The sequence below is a fragment of the Ruditapes philippinarum genome, unplaced genomic scaffold, assembly GCF_026571515.1.
Source record: "Ruditapes philippinarum isolate M1 unplaced genomic scaffold, ASM2657151v2 ctg2026_1_1_1_1, whole genome shotgun sequence".
NCBI classification, from domain to species: Eukaryota; Metazoa; Mollusca; class Bivalvia; order Venerida; family Veneridae; genus Ruditapes; species Ruditapes philippinarum.
In genome coordinates this window covers 133,253-154,110 of record NW_026852212.1, presented here as the reverse complement: position 1 = coordinate 154,110, position 20,858 = coordinate 133,253, and the positions used below count along the sequence as shown (strand labels likewise).

Genomic DNA, 20,858 nt, shown 5'->3' with positions numbered 1-20,858 from the left:
ACGTAATTACATAGTTCTAACAGGAGCGAGAATTTGATGAAAAAGTATAAATACCTTATTACATAACTTTTGGGCCCAGTTTTACAATGAAAGGAAATTGCTTGATGAATATTTGAACAATATTTGTTAACCTGTCAAACTTTCGCATTTACAAGGCAGAACTTCTTAGCGCATTGATACGAGGAATACGAAAGCTAAATATTTTATTTACTAGAAAGTAGTCTTATTAATAAACAGTACCTCAGATTAATTATTGCATTTATACTTTTTATAAATTAAGGTTTATTTTTATAAAGAATATGTAACTCTTGTACGAACTTTTTGATTATGCGTATTCATTGATTATACGTATTCATTGATGAAGTAAATCTGATTGGCTGGAAATGTTATAAATATAGCTGGCTGCGTCATGTCGGGCAGTCGAGTCGGGACTTTCAAAATTTCATCGAGATAACGAAATATCGAGAAAAGCGATGTCGAGATAACGATAGTTGACTGTACATGTCAAGTGATTAATTTGTGTTTTATATTCTGTTTCATATAATATTTTAAAAATCAAACAAACTACGATTACAAAATTTTGATAGTTTGAATATATGGATCAATATACAACACATTTTATTTCATTATATTTTATCCATATCTAATAATGACATAAATCTATGTTTCTTATCCATTTCTCTTGATGTTTGACACTTTCCTTAAATTTTACACAAGCGCATATCATCCCATGAACAAAAGTATTTAATCTAATGCATTTGTAAGTATTCAAAACAAAAATTGGTAAAAAAACGAGACATAAAACAATCAAGTGTGTTAATAACTTACCACGATGTGAACATAAAAAGGTATTCAATGACACGGACGCTCTGTCTACTGCACTATCTTTTTTATACCTTTTTATTTCAGAATTTTGTTGTGTTTCTTACATTATAAAAGAAATATAACTCATTTCTAATTGTAGGTTATTAGTGTACAATGAAAGAAAAGAACAAATCGATATGGTGATGAATGACTGTAAAGAGACTATGGATATTATTTTATGCACCTTAATCCTTGAAAAAAAAAAAGAATTCCAGTGTCTTTATCTATAAGTCTGTCATTTATAATAACTGACATTAATATAAAGTTGTGATATGGATTAGATTAACTAGTTAATTAAACAATTCATAGGCATGGCTTCAGTGTCTTTGTCAAAAAAAGTGTCTGACTCGAGATATAATAACTGGGTAAAGGCTAGTTTAGCAGTCTTGATTACTAAAGAAGGTATCGCACCTTTTGTTGAAGAAGAAATTGAACAGTTCCAGCAGAAATGTTTAACAGATATATGTAACAATCAGGGTCTTCCACCTGGAACAATTTGTACAAATTGTTGCACAGAAAACGTAGTCGAGTGTCCTACAATCAAAATATGTAACGTGAAGCATAGAAAGTGCAGTTATCATAAAAATTCTGCAACTCGTTTTTTTCTGCTGGTTGTAAGAAGAATATCTGTAACAATTTTAAAACTGAAATACATAACGCACATAGATTCAAGAAGATCAATCCCCCATCCTACAAAAACACTGATGCTACTCAGTGGTGCAGTAAATCCTGGGAGGTCGCTAAGTGCTTCATGCCCCCAGATGGGTATAAAGATGTTCTATCTGCATCAGAAACAGATTTTAATGGAGTTAACAGTGTCATCATCAACTGCGAATGTTTTCAGACAAAAGTTACAGATGATCTTAGTAAGAATGGAAACATTTTTGACAAGGTACTTACTTTTTATAGTTGTCATCTTCTGTCATATAGATCACCTTACACAAACTTTGTTGTACGCAGGTAAAATGCAATTGAAAATATTAAGTATCAATCATAATTAATTATTAAATTTAAAGTTAAAATATTGAAATAAGTATCAATGTTCTTAACTTTTGAATAAATAGGCAGACACGATTTATATTTTGACAACATAATCTTACCGTCCAAGAAATCAGTGAAACAATTGTGCACCTTGGCAGATGTGAATGCACGAAAAAGGTGCATTTATCCTCTATTGTATTGTATATTAAAGTGCACACGATTTCTTAGCTTATCAGAACCAAATGTTTAGGATGAATAATAAGTTTGGGAGGAGGTTAGGGGTTCTTGAGGAATCCGGTCTTCTTAATTTCTTTAAATTAATTATAAATTTAGTATGTATCATCCTTGTGACAATTTTGATGGCAGTTCTTTTTTCATAGGTAATTTAAGCAGTATACTAGTGTCATAGACAACGGATTCAGACTCTTATTGTGCCATTATTCTTTCTTATAAGGTCTTGGAAAATAAATTAGAAAATCAGATTCCAAAAACGTTTAGAAAACTTGATCAAATTTTAAATCCAATTACCGTTGTTGTTTTACTTAGATTCTATGATTTTGGTTTGTTTTATTCTGTCTGCATCTGTTATATATAAATTGACAGAATGTAAGAACTAGTGAAATCACGTCTACGTTTGCTAAATGACTGGGGTCACCCGGGTGTTAAAGGCAATGTAGTTTTTCATTTGTTGATTTTTTCTTTCGTATTTAAAGTTTCTGTAAAATAGAATCATACTATAAATAAAACTTTATTGGCCTTAACTGGATAATCATTCAATTCTAGAACAATAGGTGGTGATTATTATAGACAATGACTTAATTTTACTGTTTTTTTCTAACTGATCAGTTTTAGTTGATAACACTATACAACAGTAATTTGCTTAATTCTGTATAAGAATGACTTGGTGTACATGTTAGAATATCAATAATTCTTACGTTTTCTTAAAATATCTAAATTTCCAGATTTTTATCTAAGAACTGGTCGTTTTTGGCTTAGTACATAAACAAGTTATTAGTCCGTCAGTCCGTCCGTCCACAAAACTGGATCCCGCGATAACGCAAAAAGTACTGAAAATATTTTTATGAAACTTGATATATGGATAGATGGCAGTATGGAGATTATGCACGTCTTTTTTTTTTCTTCCTATGTTGAAAATTCTGGTTGCTATGGCAACAAATAGTCTGAAAATATGGCAAATTTAACACATAAACTGGATCCAGTGATAACGCAAAAAGTACTGAAAATATTTTTATGAAACTTGATATATGGATAGATGGCAGTATGGAGATTATGCACGTCTTTTTTTTCTTCCTATGTTGAAAAGTCTGGTTGCTATGGCAACAAATAGTCTGAAAATATGGCAAATTTAACACATAAACTGGATCCAGTGATAACTCAAAAAGTACTGAAAATATTTTTATGAAACTTGAAATATGGGTAGATGGCAGTCTGGAGATTATGCACATCTTTTTCTTTTCTTCTTATGTTGAAAATTCTGGTTGCTATGGCAACAAATAGCCTGAATTTCAAGATTTCTGATTTAAATTTTTCAGCTTTTTCACTATATGTTCTTTATTTCTTAAGGTGTTTACTTCAAACTTTAAATATAAGTTTCTTGTCATCAACCACGTCATATGTGACAAGGTTTATAACTCTAGCACAAAATATATCAGTATTACCTCCCTTGAACTTAGATTTTTTAGGGGAAAAAATGTTGTCTTTTTTTAATAACTTCTTTATTTCCTAATGTATCTACTTCAAACTTCATATATATGTTTCTTATTAACACTCGACATTTTTGAGAAGGTTAAATACTCTAGCAAGACTATTTCCAGAATTATGTCCCCCTTGAACTTAGATTTTTTTCGAGAAACTGGTATTTTCACTCCAACTTCTTCATTCCTTATAGGATTTACTTTAAAATCCCACATCGTAATAATATGACAAGGTTGTATAAACATAATTTCCTTACTAAGCATGGAAACTTAACACATTACTGTGATATAGACAAACTTATTTTATTATGTTTTGTGGTCGATATTTTCAAATACAGACTTCATCCTCAAATTCATTATAAATGGCAATACACAGGAGTGTATGACAATTAAAGAACTTTTTGAGGGACCGGTAGGGGACTACTGTATTGCCCGCAATACTATCAAATGCTTGTTTTAAAGTATAGTTTTGAGATAAGTTTTCCTTTTTTTCTTATCAGAATACAAGATTGAATAGCCCGGCCGTCTATGAATTATTATTTAAGGGTAAATTGCATAGCTGTTGGTAAGAATAAACAAACGAATCTATACATTCCTTGAACTTTTGCACAATGACCGTATAGGAGGTCAGTTAAAGATTAAATTATTAGACTTAGGCACTTCTTAGTTTAATTGCAAGTTACTTGCACTTGAAATTCACTAAAACTGGCAAACATATTCTTATTCAAGGGAAGATAATAAAAACATGAGATCATTTACCCTGATTTTTTGGTTTGAGTGTTCTATTATTATCCCTCGCCGAAAGGCGGCTGGGGATATAGAAATAGTCTCCGTCCGTCTGTCCTTCCGTCCGTCCATCCTTCAGTTCGTCATTCCGTCCGACATTTTGTCCGGAGCATACCTCAAAAAGTATTTGAGGAATCAACTTGAAACTTCATAGATGGGTAGATCTCACTCAGGAGGTGTGCAGTGTACAGGAATGATAACTCAACCCATCATAATTTTTGAGTGATTGCCCTTTGTATTTTGTATACTTAATGTTTCGCCTGAGTGGAGCATAACTCAAAAAGTCTTTGAAATGTCAACATAAAACTTCATGGGTTGATAGATCTTATTGAGGAAGAATGCTGTACGCAAGAATGATAACTCTACCCATTATAATTTTTTAGTTCAGTGATTGTCCTTTGTTATTTTTCAAACTTAATTTTTGTCCAGAGCATATCTCAAAAAGCCTTTGAGATATCAACATGAAACTTCATGGGTGGATAGATCTCACGCAGGAGGTGTGCAGTGTACAAGAATGATAACTCTACCCTTCATAATTTTTGAGTGATTGCCCTTTGTTTTTTATACTTAATGTTTCACCTGATTTGAGCATAACTCAAAAAGTCTTTGAAATGTCAACATGAAACTTCATAGGTGGATATATCTTATTGAGGAAGAATGCTGTACGCAAGAATTATAACTCTACCCATTATAATTTTTTAGTTATTGCCCTTTTTGTCCGGAGCTTATCTCAAAAAGTGTTAGAGGTATCAATTTGAGACTTAATAGGTGGATATATCATATTGAGAAGGAGTGCAGTGCACAAGAATGATAATTCTAGCCTTCGTAATTTTTCAGTGATTGTCCTTTGTTATTGTACAAACTTAATTTTTGTCCAGAGCATAACTCAAAAAGCCTTAGAGATATCAAAATAAAACTTCATGGGTGGATAGATCGCACTCAGAAGGTGTGCAGTGCACAATAATGATTACTCTAGTCTTCATATTTTTTTAGTTTTTACTTGAGTGGAGCATCACTCAAAAGTCTTTGAGATGTCAACATGAAACTTCATAGGTGGAAAGATCTTGTTTAGGAGGAATGCTGTGCATAAGAATGATAATTATACCCTTTGTAATTTTTGAGTTGTTGCCCTTTGTTATTTTTCATATTTTTTGTCAGGAGCTTATCTCAAAAAGTGTTAGAGGAAACAACTTGAAACTAATAGGTGGATAAATCTAATTGAGGAGGGGTGCAGCACACAAGAATGATAACATACCCTGAATTATTTTTCAGTTTTTGCCCTTGGGTATTTTCAGCCATTAGTATTCACATAGGTTTCAAACCTGAAATTACTTCAGCCATCAGTTTTCATTACCAATTGAATTATTCTGCTCTACAACATATACATTCTTACAATGAGCAAACACATTCGGCGGGGGATGGCCATGCTAACATGGCTCTTGTTTCTTTTTTCATGTTCTAAAACCATGTAGACATGTTTTCTTTAAAGATCTGCGACAGTTTTAATTATGAGCTGAACATATTTCAAAATGAATAATGAAGCGGACGTTTCTAAACAGTTTCATAATTATATATGTATATGGTCTGGCGGCCATTTTGAACTTTGGCAGCCATGCTGATATTTTTAAAGATTATCTTACTGCTGATATGTTTATTTTCACATGTGTAATATAATGAATTGGTGCTATTTCACACTGATCTAGTAATGACTCTAGCTGAAAAAATATAATACTCTAAAATTGTAAATATAGAGGCCATCTTGGATGTTGGTGGCAATTTTGGATTAACACAACCTGCAAACCGAGGCTTAAATATGAAAAAATATATATCATATTAAATTGGTGCTATTTCATACTATTTTGTATTGACTACTGCTAAAAAATCTAAATATACAGTAAACTTTAATATGGCGGCCATCTTGAATTTGGATGGCCATATTTGATTCTTACAACCTGCTGCCGAGGCTTCAATATTAATAAATTTGTGCTATTTCATACTGTTCCGTAATGACTACAGCTGAAAAACTATGAAATAAGTAATGTATTTGAAAATTTCAATATGACGGCTCTTTGATTTTGGCGACAATGTGCAATTCAAACAACCTTAATTCGAGGCTTGAATATAAATAAATATGTTATATGATAAATTGGTGCTATTTCAAATAGTTCTAGTAATGACTACAGCTGAAAAACTATAATATTCTAAAAATTTAAACGCGGCCATCTTGGATTTTGGCGGCCATATTTGAGTCGCAAAGCTTAAATGAAAAGTATTCTATCAACAAACAACTGTGCCAAGTTCATACTTTCACAAGAGGTGCACAATTCGCCCTATTTTATGTACAGATTTCTTGATCTATGATAGTTATTAAATAAAATAAGTATGTCACAAAATGACCTTGACAATCAAACTCGATTTTGATTTTTTTTAAAAATTCCTATAATTTTTTCCAGGATATTGATTTTAATTGACAAATTTAATTCAAACTAGGACATAACAACACTGACACAACCTGCTGAATTATTTAAATTTTGATCTTGACCTTAAAATGATATAGCTGGCACGTGCCATGGTCAAAATCTGCGAATCTTTCTTATTAATGCACTGCTTTAATCATGAATATTTGGACACGAATCACAGAACTACATGTTAGAAAACACTATCAAGTCAGAGATCAAAGAAAATTTATTGCCACTTGTCCTGCAGAACAAGTGACTGTTAAATTTTAGTCCTACTTGCGGGAGGGAAAAATGGCTTCTAAATTTTGCCCAGCAGGACGAGTGACCGCTAGATTATTTTTCTTGTTCAGCAAAACAAGCGACGCATAAATTTTAGACCTTCTTGTATTGCAGAAAAAGCGGCATCTGAATTTTCATGAATTATTGCTATAATTGGCTGTAATTTAGTGATTAATCAGTGGATGATCTTCATACTTGGACGAAACAACATTTTGGACAAGGCCTTCTAAATGGATTAACTAACCTTGTCCTTGAGCTTTAAATGACCTTCATCGTCAAGGTCAAATCATAGATTTTTTTTTGTTATTATTTTGTCATCATTTTGTTATTCAAGTATATATTTCATTTATAAGTGGACACAACACTTCTTGTGACCAAACGAATATAACATATTGAATAATTTAGACATAATCTTGACCATATAATGTGTTAATTTTGCTTGTATCATAGTTTGGAGACCTTTCTGTTGAAAATGTGTCAGGGTTAAATCGTATACATATACATGCACAGTGCGTTAACTGGAGTGCGGGTATTAGTTACCCGCACTCCAGACCATGCCCATTGATTGGCTCATTTTTGCTGGGGTTTACATATTGTGACGGCAGAGAAAGGGAAAGCGACAGAAATGTCATATTCAGATGTTCGTTCATTGGTTCATTTTTGCCGGGGTTTCATATTGTGACAACATGGAACGTGCTTTTATGTTTGACTATGATACAGAAGAGAAAGAACACCAAACACTCGGCAATCTGATTAATACTCGGGGGCTACGCCCCCTCGTACAAATCAGATAGCCTCGTGTTTCGGTGCTCTTTCTATTACTTATATTTTCTTTACTTTGTCATTTACTTATGGAAAAGATTCATACTTGGACAAAACATAAAGTGTGAATAAACAAACCTATTAAAATAAAAAAGGAAGCATTTACTTTTTTCTTTGATTTTGTATTAATATATTTGTTTGAATCAATTCTTCGTTTGCTTTTAGAAAAAAAGTAAAATAAGTCGACCATGGTCCGAAACGCACATACATTGTTAAATTGAGGAATTGGTATAATACATGACATAACTGTTTACTTAAATTTTGAAAGGCAATTTGTTATGCATACATTGCAAGTCCCTGTTGGCAAAGTCAAAGTCACATGGTCAAATACAGAGGATCAATGTTAAGCATTGTTATGATTATAGGTGTTTATAAAAATTCTGGTATATTTGTTTCGAATATGCTCGAATCCGTTGTCTAGTTAGAGTATAAACAATCCACATTAATTAATGCTACTCATAAATACAGTGGCATAGCCTAACATATAGTCACTGGGAACCAGTGTGAGGGTGGTGGGCCAGTATAGAGATTATAATAATTAAGCATGACTTTAAGAGGATCTGTGTTTCTCCCAATTAAGGTGTGGAATGCCTAATGCAGTATCTCCTTTCTGAAAAGTATTCATTGTCATTGAGGAGACAGACTTCCGATATGGCTTTTGGGCTCAAATCCCAGTAGATGCAATATTTTTCTATCAAAATTTCTTTTTTCACCTTTTTATTTTGTTAGATTATTATTTTCTTTCTTAATTTATATATAAAATTTGTAATTAAAAAAACTGAAGTTTTATGTTTAATTTTTACTGTGAAATGTGTGAAATCGGATAGCATAACGCATTAAAATGATGATAATTTTAAATCAGCATTATATTTTGCAAAATTTTAAGAATAGTTTCCCGATAAATTAAAATATATTTTGATCCCTCGATTAAATTTGACAAAATCTAACGGGTTTTCTCACACCATCCTCTGCTTATTTGATGTCAAATGACAGGTATCTGTCTCAATAAACAAAAGATATCTTTTCCTGTACATTTTATATTGATGTATTTAAAATATTTAAAGTTATTTAAAACTATAGTTCTTTATTATCACTTTTCATGTAAGGAAAGAATGAAATAAGTGAAACCCTTCTACAGATAATAAAAACACAATTGTTTTTGTTATATAAAACCGATACAAAAATTGAACATTAATTCTCAATATTTTTCAAACAAAAAGGTAAATTGTTTTCTTTCCCTTTTTTTTGGGGGGGGGGGGTAAAATTTAATAATTTATAGTTTTAAACGCATTTTAAAGAATGAGTCAATGATACGTCTAATACCTCAAATGTTTTTTTTGTGTGAGACCTGAAATTAAAATACCAAACACAAATTTACCACATGTACGCAATAAATGTGATTGTGCGTAAAAGGTAAATGTCGCAAAATGATTACATTTGAATCTCTAATCAAAATAAACGTACGTTTATATTGACTTTGATAGCAACTTGGTACTTTGATTTGTCGTTGTACATTAAATCATTTGGGTGGATTTTAGTCTTCAGAAATATTGGCAAGATACAGGGTGATGGTCCGTTGCATTCGACAAGGAAGTTCAGGAAGACTGTTGACGTTATCTATGTTATAATTAACTGCAATCTCATTTCCGATCATAACCAATAAGATGAGCTTCAAACTTTAATTTTATCAATGTCTAAATAACAACATAGGATTGCAGTTTCTACAGGATGTCTTACAAGCACACGTCCAGAACACTAACAATCTTTTGAAGATGTATAAACAACATTTGATTTAACTAAATGGAATATCACCTTATCTCTTGACTTTGATGTGATAGAAGCTATAAGGCTATACGAAATCGTGATAGAAGCTTTACGGGAAAAAATTAACCGCCTTATGTGCAAAGAAGTTTGGTACAGTTCCACAAGCCATCGCTTACTGATATGCAAAAAATGTTAATTTAAATGAAACATCAATTTTTCGACAGTAGCATGAAACGCACTCACACATTTATTGGGCATATTTATCAAATTTGTGTTCCTTATGATATTTAATAAATGGTAATATCATATCACCTTATATATGACCGGTATGTTCCTATTCTATAATCACAGGCTAGAAAGATTGGTAGAGATGTTCGGCACTCATCTAATTTGGAAGTGGAGGATAAAGATCTAAAGCAATATTTCATTGACCTTCATAACCTTCTATCAGATACTGGACACTTGAAAACCGCTAAATATGCAAAGTCAGCACGGGAAAAATTATCTGAGGTTTGTAATACTTACTTAGTAACATAGATCAATTTGTAACTACTATCAGTACAAAGTGTATCTAGTTTTGTACATTTTTTGTGAATGTATGATTTTTTTACATTTTGTTTATGATGAAATACACGTACAAGCACTTTGTAACTGAAAGTTGATTTATATTAGGAAAGTCTGATAATATTTTAACCGGCAAAATAGTAATGTTACTTTAACCGGCATATGCAATTAAACATGTCCGTTAGATATGAAACATGAACAAAATGTTAAAATCTGACCTAAGTTTAGAAAAGCTAAAGGTCACGTTACAATTATGATTCATATATTTATAATTAAATAGTTTTTAAAACTTTGTCATGATAAATATGCTTTGTCATTGAAAGTACATTTACTTCGAAAATGTTTAAAAGGAGTTACAGAAATTCTCAACATTGTCATCAACAGTCTACATTTGAGAGTAAATTGTCTTAAAATATCTTAAATAAATGCTAGATGTGGGTGAATTCTAAATGTCAAATAACAATAATGTTGTTAATTAACTTCAGTTAAAGGATGATAAATTACTTATTGGTAAAGATGATGTGCGGAAAGTGCTCGATGATGTTGCAAAGGTAGCACATAAAAAGATTAAGACACGAGCAGAAAAAATAAAAAATGAGCTTATAGAAGCCACTCGGAAATTTTTAGCAACATTGAAAAGTAAAGAAAAAGTAACATTAGCTGAAATTGATAATGTATTAAAATCTGCTATTGGTGTAATTGAGAATCGAACAAAAGTTTCTCGTAAAAGAATAAACACGGAAACTGATAGAGGAGTGAAAAAATTGAAAATTGAAACTAAAAGTGGTGTACGTGTGATACATAAAGCTACAGATGAATGTGCAAACAAGATTTTAAAGGAATCTGAGAACGCCATGGATCAAGTCAAACAAACACTTGAAGAGTTAAAAAAAGCAAATAAACAGAAAAAAGAAGAAGAATATATAGCAGCAAAAAAGAGTGAGTATAAACATTTATTTCACACCTTACAAAGGTAAATATATAACCAATTTGTCATTACACTGTTTTAACCATATAATCTCCCAATGTAAAACATAATTGGATCTGCTCTTTTTAGCCTCATCTTTACAAGTCAAAATCTACTCAACACTGCATTCTATATAGCCTCGTTTTGTACTCTAAGTTTAGAAAAGTCGTCTCATTTACAATTTGAGACACTTTTTTGAAATTGTGTGTTGTGGTGTTATCAGCTTCATTCACCTACCTTAATTAAGTCGATAAATAGGATGTGATGAATGCATTTATTAGTGAGCTGGTCGGATGGCCTGTCAGTTTTATGGTTTAATGCATGATATCTATTTAATGAAGCAGTAGATTGTTCTGTTATTTTAAACACATGCATCAAAATAAAAATTTGGTAGATTTTGAATTTTGCTGCAGATCATTATTTTTTGACATAGTAAGGCTATGAAACTCTAGTTTACATTTATTAAACAAACACACTAGATTTTGAGTGTTTCCTTTAATTAAATGGGTGTGTTTTTTTCCAAAATCAGGGAGGGGAAATTAAATGGTTATTAAATGGTTAATTGCAATTCTAATTATTTACTGCAAAACATTAATTGGATTCTACTACGGCACAAACAATATAAGTTTTATTTTACAGGTGTTTTCTTGTCCAAACTAATTCAGTTGTGTACTCAACAATGTACAATTAACTTATATTCTTTGTTTTATGTAACAGTTTAAGTTACTATATACAATGTACTTATAAAACAGATCATATTCATTTTTGTAATAAAATTAGCTTTTGTGCACAAAATTTACAAATAATCTTAACAAATCCTATAAGTATGCGTGTAAATATTTTCTCATATTTGTAACATTATAGTGGCCCGTATGAATATTGGCCCAATCATGCTGAACATTTTCAAAAAATATAGTTAAGAGACGTCATGATGTGTATTTAACATATTTTATTTCATAAGAAACAAAAGATTTATACATATGTGCAATGAATATAATGTTGCTTGAAAAGGACGATGTTAGTGATTATTCTTCTACCACGTTTGCCCTGTCTAACTATTAATCGCAGCCTCTTGAATAAATATGTACATTTTTGTTGTAAATTTGCTTTCTTTTAAGCAGTGTTGAACTTGGCAAATGTCAATGACACTGTACTCGTTCTTCTTATTAGTCTTCAATTACATTTATGTCAGTTGACTTTTCTGGTATCCAAATTGATGTTGTTACAGGCAAAACGTGGTGTCGTTCTGGATTTGTTGGCTGGTGCGCCATCCTGAAGCAAGCATCCATAAGCATATGTCTGTAAAATACTTCTGTTTGAAGCACTTGATACAAAGAGGTGTCAGATTATCGTTAATGAACACGAATTTACCGACACTAGTCTATCATCATATACCCAATATAAATTGTTAAGGAGTGGGCAAATCTACCCAAATTTAAAACAATGTTATGTCACATCCATAAGAAAATGCTCCAGTCCATAATTGGGTATCACCGACAACGTCATTTTGCAACATTGTATTGCACTACCGCATTCATTGAGCATATTCTGTGTTTATTATAAATTTAATAATGGAATATTATTTCATGTTTATCAACTATATCTTTTGAATGTTTCAACATGATGAGGCCAATATTGAGCCACATATGCGGCCGTTTATACATGGACACTTGCAAGTCTACTTCATGAAATGAGCATAAATGGCTTTCCATCAACTGCCCAAAAGTTTTATTAGTCATTACCGTGAGATAAAATTGTCCCATCCTAGGGGCCTTCAGATATTTAAAGACATAGGAAACATATATCTAGCCCGGAAAACATATTAAAGAATTTTTCTCAAAACCTACGAGACCAGTAAGTTTATTATTTGGCAAAAAGCATCGCTTTCCCTTTTGATTTTGTTTATCATATTCTTTGAAATATTATAGTAATGTATAAACCCTTGGGTCAAGAATCGCCCCACCCTTTCAATCATTAAGTTAAAGAAGAATTATAAAAATCTGGAAACAAAGTGATCCCTCGGAAGCATAATTCACAACAGAACTGAACTACATGAACATTGGAGATTCGGTTTGATTGAGTCTGTACATGAGGGAAAATGAATAAGTGCAACATCTCTCACGCCCACTAGTACCGGCTTAAGCGGTACTCAAGAGCGGTACTCTATTCTCATCAATTAATAGTGCTGACATCAATGATCCCGAGGGACCAGGAAAAAAACAACACCGAAGTGAAGTAAGGGGCAAATTTTCACAGCTGCCACACGGCACTTGATACCCGCTGTTGTGAAGTATAAAAATCTGAAATCAATGTGATCCCTCGGCAGCATTAGTCACAACAAAATAACATGCCAAGTGCCATATTTCATGTTGCGTTATCCCGTGGACTTCTACAAAAGTTATGTTTATCATGTTCATGAAGATTTAATTGGGTCATCCCGGGGGTCACTTTGTTTACATATACTTATGAACCATGTCTTAAAAGCTTCTTCTACAGAACTTTCATTTCCAGATTGTTAATATATGGCATACACATATAGCGCATCACATAGAGGCCCTCTACAACACTAATGTTAAAACGTGCCCATCGGGTCAAAATTTGGCCCAGCCCCGGGATGGACATCTATAGGAAATCACAGTGCAATCTTCTTGTGTGAAATCACTGCCTACAGCTTAGACATTTAGCATGTAGTATAACCTAGTGGGCCCGCCCCTTAAACTCACATCCCTTGTTTTAAAAATTACTTTCCCCGGGATTCTTCTTGTACAGGGAAATGACGGTAAAAAATCCTACCTCGATTCCAGAATGTTGCAGAGCTATAAAAGTGTAAAAAAATCTTACTTTGATTCCAGAATGTTGCAGAGCTATAAAAATGTTGCAAATCATTCTGTTCAAAATGACAACAAATGTATGATTCATTCTAACCACATGATAATATAAATGTGTCCACGATAAAAACTTTGTCATAGGTACACAAAAAATTGAAAACAAGCTATTTCATGCAATAAAATTTACTTTCAATTAGCATGATATGTTTTTTTATTTCAATAACAATAATAAATAAATAAATAAATAAATAAATTAATTATGCCCCCCTTCGATGAAGAGGGGGTATATTGTTTTGCTAATGTCGGTCTTTCGTGTGTGGTAGACCACATGGTTTCCGCTGATTATCTTGAAAAGTATTTATCACAAAGTCTTAATATTTCATATAGTCATTTGTCATAACTAGTAGATGACCCCTATTGATTTTAGAGTCACTAGGTCAAAGGTCAAGGTCACAGGGGCCTTTAATGTCAAAATGGTTTCCACTGATTATCTTGAAAAGTATTTATTACAAAGTCTTCATAATTCACATAATGATTGGTCATAACTAGTAAATGACCCCTATTGATTTTGGGGCCACTAGGTTAAAGGTCAAGGTCACAGGGGCCTTAAATGTCAAAATGGTTTCCGCTGATTATCTTGAAAAGTATTCATCACAAAGTCTTCATATTTCACATAGTGATTGGTCATAACTAGTAGATGACCCCTACTGATTTTGGGGTCACTAGGTCAAAGGTCAAGGTCACAGGGGCCTTAAATGTCAAAATGGTTTCCACTGATTATCTTGAAAAGTATTCATCACAAAGTCTTCATATTTCATATAGTGATTGGTCATAACTAGTAGATGATTCCTATTGATTTAGGGGTCACTAGGTCAAAGGTCAAGGTCACAGGGGCCTTAAAGTCATAATGGTTTCCGTTGATTATCTTGAAAAGCATTCATCACAAAGTCTTCATATTTCACATAGTAATTGGTCATAACTAGTAGATGACCCCTGTTGATTTTGGGGTCACAGGTCAAAGGTCAAGGTCATAGGGGCCTTAAATGTCAAAATGGTTTCCACTGATTATCTTGAAAAGTATTCATCACAAAGTCTTCATATTTCACATAGTGATTGGTCATAACTAGTAGATGATTCCTATTGATTTAGGGGTCACTAGGTCAAAGGTCAAGGTCACAGGGGCCTTAAAGTCAAAATTGTTTCCGCTGATTATCTTGAAAAGTATTCATTACAATGTCTTCATATTTCACATAGTGATTGGTCATTACTAGTAGATTATCCACATTGACTTTATGGTCACTCGGTCAAAGGTCAAGGTCACAGGGCCTTTAAAGGTCAAAATGGTTTCCGCTGATTATCTTATAAAGTATTCATTACAAAGGCTTTATATTTCACAAAGTGATTGGTCATAACTAGTAGATAACCCCTGTTGATTTTGGGTCCACTATGTCAAAGGTCAAGGTCACAGGGGCCTTAAATGTCAAAATGGTTTCCACTGATTATCTTGAAAAGTATTCATCACAAAGTCTTCATATTTCACCTAGTATTTGGTTATAACAAGTAGATGACCCCTATTGATTAAGGAGTCATTAGGTCAAATTTCAAGGTCACATGGGCCTGTAATGTCAAAATGGTTTCCGTTGATTATCTTTAAAAGTATTCATCACAAACTCAGAATATTTCGCATTGTGATGAACCATAAGTAATAGATGATCCGTATTGATTTAAGGGTCACTAGGTCAAAGTTCGAGGTCACAGGGGCTTTAAATGCCAAATGGTTTCAGCTTATTATCTTGAAAAGTATTCATCACAAAGTCTTCATATTTCACCTAGTATTTGGTTATAACTAGTAGATGACCCCTATTGATTAAGGGGTCATTAGTTCAAAGGTCAAGGTCACATGGGCCTGTAATGTCAAAATGGTTTCCGTTGATTATCTTTAAAAGTATTCATCACAAACTCAGAATATTTCGCATTGTGATGAACCATAAGTAATAGATGATCCGTATTGATTTAAGGGTCACTAGGTCAAAGTTCGAGGTTACAGGGGCTTTAAATGCCAAATGGTTTCAGCTTATTTTCTTGAAAAGTATTCATCACATGGCCTTCATATTTCACATAGTTATTTGTCATTACTAGTAAATAAACCCTATTGATTTTGGGATCACTAGGCCAAGGATCAAGGTCACAGGGCCTTTAAAGGTCAAAATGGTTTCCGCTGATTATCTTGAAAAGTATTCATCACAAAGTCTTCATATTTCACATATTGATTGATCGTACGTGGTAGATGACCCCTATTGATATTGTGGTCATTAGGTTAAACATCAAGGTCACAGAATCCTTGAATGGTAATATTATTTCCACTTATTATGTTGGTTACTATTATCAAAAAGTCTACATATATCACAAAGTGATTGGTCATAACCAACAGATAATCTGTATTGCTTTTGGGGTCACTAGATTAATGGTCACAGGGGCCTTAAGTGTCAGAATGGTTTCTGCATATTATCTTGAAGATTTTTTATCACAAGTAAGTGAACCTATTGATTTTGGGATGAGTCAAAGATAAAGTTCACAGGGTTCTTGAATGTCACATATTTCACATATTGATTGATCGTACGTGGTAGATGACCCCTATTGATATTGGGGTCATTAGGTTAAACATAAAGGTCACAGAATCCTTGAATGGTAATATTTTTTCCGCTTATTATCTTGAAAACTATTTATCACAAAGTCTTCAAATTTGTAGTATTGATTGGTAATACCTATAGATGACGTCTATCGGTTTGGGTCACTAGTTCAAAGTTCTAGGTCGCAGGGGCCTTAGATATATCATTATCTTTTAAACTATTCATCACAAAGTCTTCATTATTTTTCTTTTTTCCATAATTGAACACTTCCATGTACCCTATTTTGGCAAGTTTCTGTAACAAAATTACCAATTATGTGAGGCTAGAAAGGGGGGTATATTTGTCGTTCGACATTCTTGTTAATTATTGAATAAATGAATGAATAAACACTTCTTATCATTTTATGCATTGTTTTACAGATTTGCAGTCTGATCTCGTTGCATTCTACAGGGACAGTTGCAGTACGGTGAACATCTGTCCTGGTTTAGATGATGTTGATGCCTCTTTAACAGATGTCTATATTCCGCCTTATCCATTGTATTCAAAGGAAACAGACACACTGAAAAATGTGGCCAAACAATCTACAATAAAGAATGAAACACACATTCCTAATTACTTTTCGGATATGGTAAAGGATTTGCAGGAGGAAACACCAGATGGAAAACCTGTTAATTCGCTACAAGAGATGTTTTACAAACAATCGAAAGAGTGCATGAATATATATTTGACAGCAGAACCTGGACTTGGTAAAACATCCTTTGTGAAGTGGCTTTCATTAAACTGGTGTCAGGCACATGAGCCTGTAAAGGAAGATGACCACTATTTTGACAGGGAAGAGGTAAATCAATTAAAAAAATTTGATTTTGTTTTTATTATTTTTCTCAGGAAAATAAATGATAAGAATATGAATGTAGATTCTATGATAAGAAATACAATATTACCTGCTTTAGGAAGACAAAACAAATATACAATTGATATGATAGAGAGAGTGATGTGTGAAGAAAGATGTCTGATTGTTTTAGATGGTCTTGATGAATGGAACGTATCTAGTATACCTAAAAGGCTTATTCGACCAAGTTGTACATACATTACAACTTCAAGGCCATGGAAATTTTGCTCGATTGCCCTCAGTTCGAAAGAAATTGATCAGATGGTATGTATTGAAAATGTCCAAAAAATATGCAAAGAAAGGCTCATTTCAAGCATAATGGCCCTGTTTGAAAAAAGAAAACATTTGAGAAAAGATATGTCAGACACCAACAAAGCCTGTAAGGAATTTATTAAAGAACTAGAAGATAAAAAGGTTTCCCATTTTTATGGGACACCAGTCATTTTAGCACACTTAGTGTATCTATGGAATATGGAAAAAAGTATTGGGAACTCACAGTTTGAGATTTATAGTGATATGGTAGATGCTTTATTTAGCATAGTTGAGGATAAAATTGATCTTAGCAAATTAAAAAACACCAGATCTTCACAAATAAGTTACTTCCAAGAATTACTTTGTGAGACATACTATGATCTGATGATAAGACTTGGGAAATTGGCATTCAATCTGTTATTTTCTGATAACAAATTGTCATCACTTGTGTTTGATGAAAAAGTTACTGAAAAATACCTCACAGTTGAGGACAGCAATATTCTAGCTGATGAAATATTAGATACCTGTTTAAAGACAGGTTTGCTGACAAAACAACCCGTTTATGTAAAATCAAAGAGAAAGAAATATACTTATTCATTTCAACATAAAACTGTGCAAGAATACTTCGCTGCATTGTATATTCAAGCAGAGTATGGCACAACTATCGAGGCTATGATAGTTAAAAAATGTCATATGGCTTTGACAGTTCTAGAGATGGGAACTGTTTTCATGTTCCTGAGTGGAGTCAGTCCAAGTATATCAGGAAGGGTGTTTCAGTCATTACCAGATGATGATTGTATGCAATATTTTAGAAATGAGTCTTCTACTGTCTCCTTTTTTGCAATTTGGGAGATTCAGGATATGAAAGTAAACTGCGCTATAGAATGTAGAAACAATGGAAATGAAGAATTTAATCTACATTTAGATGATGTTATCATTAATGAGTCAATTAAAGAAGGTAAATACTATGATGTTTTGAAAACTCTTGTTCAACAGAATGCTTTGAACTTGAAATCTTTTATTTTTGTAAACAAACAAAAAAGAAATTCACAAAGAGACTTTGAAATACATTATATGGCAAACCCCCCTTGTAGCTCAAATGTTTATTTTGATCTATCTAATAGAAGTGTTTCTTCATCTGAGATACTTACTTTTCTTTCTGAGTTAAATGCAAAACATCTTCAATTATTGTTTGTTTCATCTGACTTAGCTTTAACACATGGTTTGTTAGAGAAATTTCTAATGTTTGTCAAGAAGCAAACTAGTTTGGTGGAAATGCACTTACATTTCGGTATAAATGATATATTTTTTCCAGAGCATTCGTTTCCTCAAGATAATGTACCTTTATCACAGCTAAGGCTGAATACACACTTACAGCAGCTTACACTAGAAAATGTACCTTTATCACAGCTGCAGCTTAATGAACACTTACAGCAGTTAGCACTGGAAAATGTACCTTTATCACAGCTACAGCTGAATGAACACTTACAGAAGTTAACACTGAAAAATGTACCTTTATCACAGCTGCAGCTTATTGAACACTTACAGCAGCTAACACTTGACAGTGTACCTTTATCACAGCTACAACTGAATAAACATTTACAGCAGCTAGCACTTGATAGTGTACCTTTGTTAAAGCTGCAGCTGAATGAACAATTAAAGAGGCTAAGACTATGTCGTGTACCTTATTTTATCTTATCGAAAGAACAGGAGTTCACAGTTTTTTTACAGACAATGATGAATGAAGGATCTGTATCGGGGGAAGATGTTAAAAGTGTAAACATTACAGGTAGTTTGAATTCCCTTGAAGAATGTTCTATGGATGCTTTACCTGTTACCACTGTAACAGCAATACTCAATAGTCTACCTGTTGAGTCGAAACTGAAGATACTGTCATGTGAAGGCTGTAAATTTCCTGATTTCGATATTTTTTCAACACCTACTGATTACACTGCACTGTTTTCCACTATACCAAAACTTTGCCATTTACAAAACATCGAATTGAAATATATGAATATTTGTGACAATATCCTTGAACTTCCATGTGTTGATGGTTTACAGTTGCACCTCACTGGAGTTACTCTGACAAATAAAATATTATACAAATTATTAAGAACAAAGCAGAATGTGAGAATACATTTCTTAGATATAACTGTGAGAGATGATACTGTTGAATATGAGCTACATACATCAGAACAGGATGGTTCAATAAAAGCAGATTCTTATAGTTCTATTGTTAATAGAATCGAATTTGATTTTCGTCTAGTAGAAATTAGTAGCAAATCATTTCTACAATTTGTTAAAGTAGTTGAGAAATGTAACAGCAAAGTTAATTTAAAGATAGAAAATATATACAAGGACGAAATTAAGCAATACAGGGAAGGAATAGACTATGTCAAATGTTTATCGTCTTTCATTGTTACAGAAGATGTAAAACTTAAATTTGTGTCCGTTATAATTATTAAAAATGTTTAGCGTGCTAATAAAAATGATAAGATTTAATAATTGTTAAGGTCTATGAGTGGTTTTGAGAAATATACATTGAACAAAAAAACGGAATAAAACATTTTTTGAGCAAATATTGAAAAGCAAATTAAAGCAATCGAAAAAAGAAAATAAAAAAATGTCAAATTTGAACAGACATGGCATATATGTTTTCAATCTATTCCAAATATGGAGCACATAGTTTTGTTAATAGAAGAAATGATGGGTGTTTTGCAAATGAATCTAATTATAAAAACAGCGTGATTTCATGTAGAGAAACAAGCACAACATAGAATCTGTTGCAATTACATGCATCTTCTTTTAACCATTCTTAAGTAAAATTTTGTTCAATGATTTAAAATTAATTCAACAAAGTAAGAAAACCTACATCAGTATCATTGTCTGAAAATCTTAAAAGTATTCACATTGAATACGTGAATATTTAAAAAGAGAATAATCATGTTTATTCTCCAAATAAAAATGGGTCGGGTGTGGGGCGCTTGGATATTGCATGTAAAACCACTAAAAGATATTCAATATTTGACGCAGTAAACTTATATTCTTTTGAAGCAAT

The 20,858-nt window shown here is 32.5% G+C and overlaps 1 protein-coding gene across 1 annotated transcript; it reads left to right on the top strand.

Annotated features, from left to right (window-relative positions):
* Positions 1-1,059: 1,059 nt before the first annotated feature.
* LOC132752446 (uncharacterized) lies at positions 1,060-20,275 on the top strand. The gene is made up of 5 exons (XM_060742775.1): positions 1,060-1,756; positions 10,022-10,180; positions 10,720-11,173; positions 17,079-18,758; positions 19,116-20,275. Exons 1-5 carry the CDS (start codon positions 1,616-1,618, stop codon positions 20,273-20,275), a joined length of 3,594 nt encoding a protein of 1,197 aa, XP_060598758.1. The 5' UTR covers positions 1,060-1,615.
* The last annotated feature ends 583 nt before the right edge of the window (positions 20,276-20,858 follow it).

Coding starts and splice junctions, on each gene's coding strand:
- LOC132752446 (XM_060742775.1), top strand. CDS start 1,616: ATGCCCCCAGATGGGTATAAAGATGTTCTATCTGCATCAGAAACAGAT. Junction 10,181..10,719: donor CACGGGAAAAATTATCTGAG/GTTTGTAATACT, acceptor AATTAACTTCAG/TTAAAGGATGATAAATTACT. Junction 18,759..19,115: donor TAATGAGTCAATTAAAGAAG/GTAAATACTATG, acceptor TATTTTTTCCAG/AGCATTCGTTTCCTCAAGAT.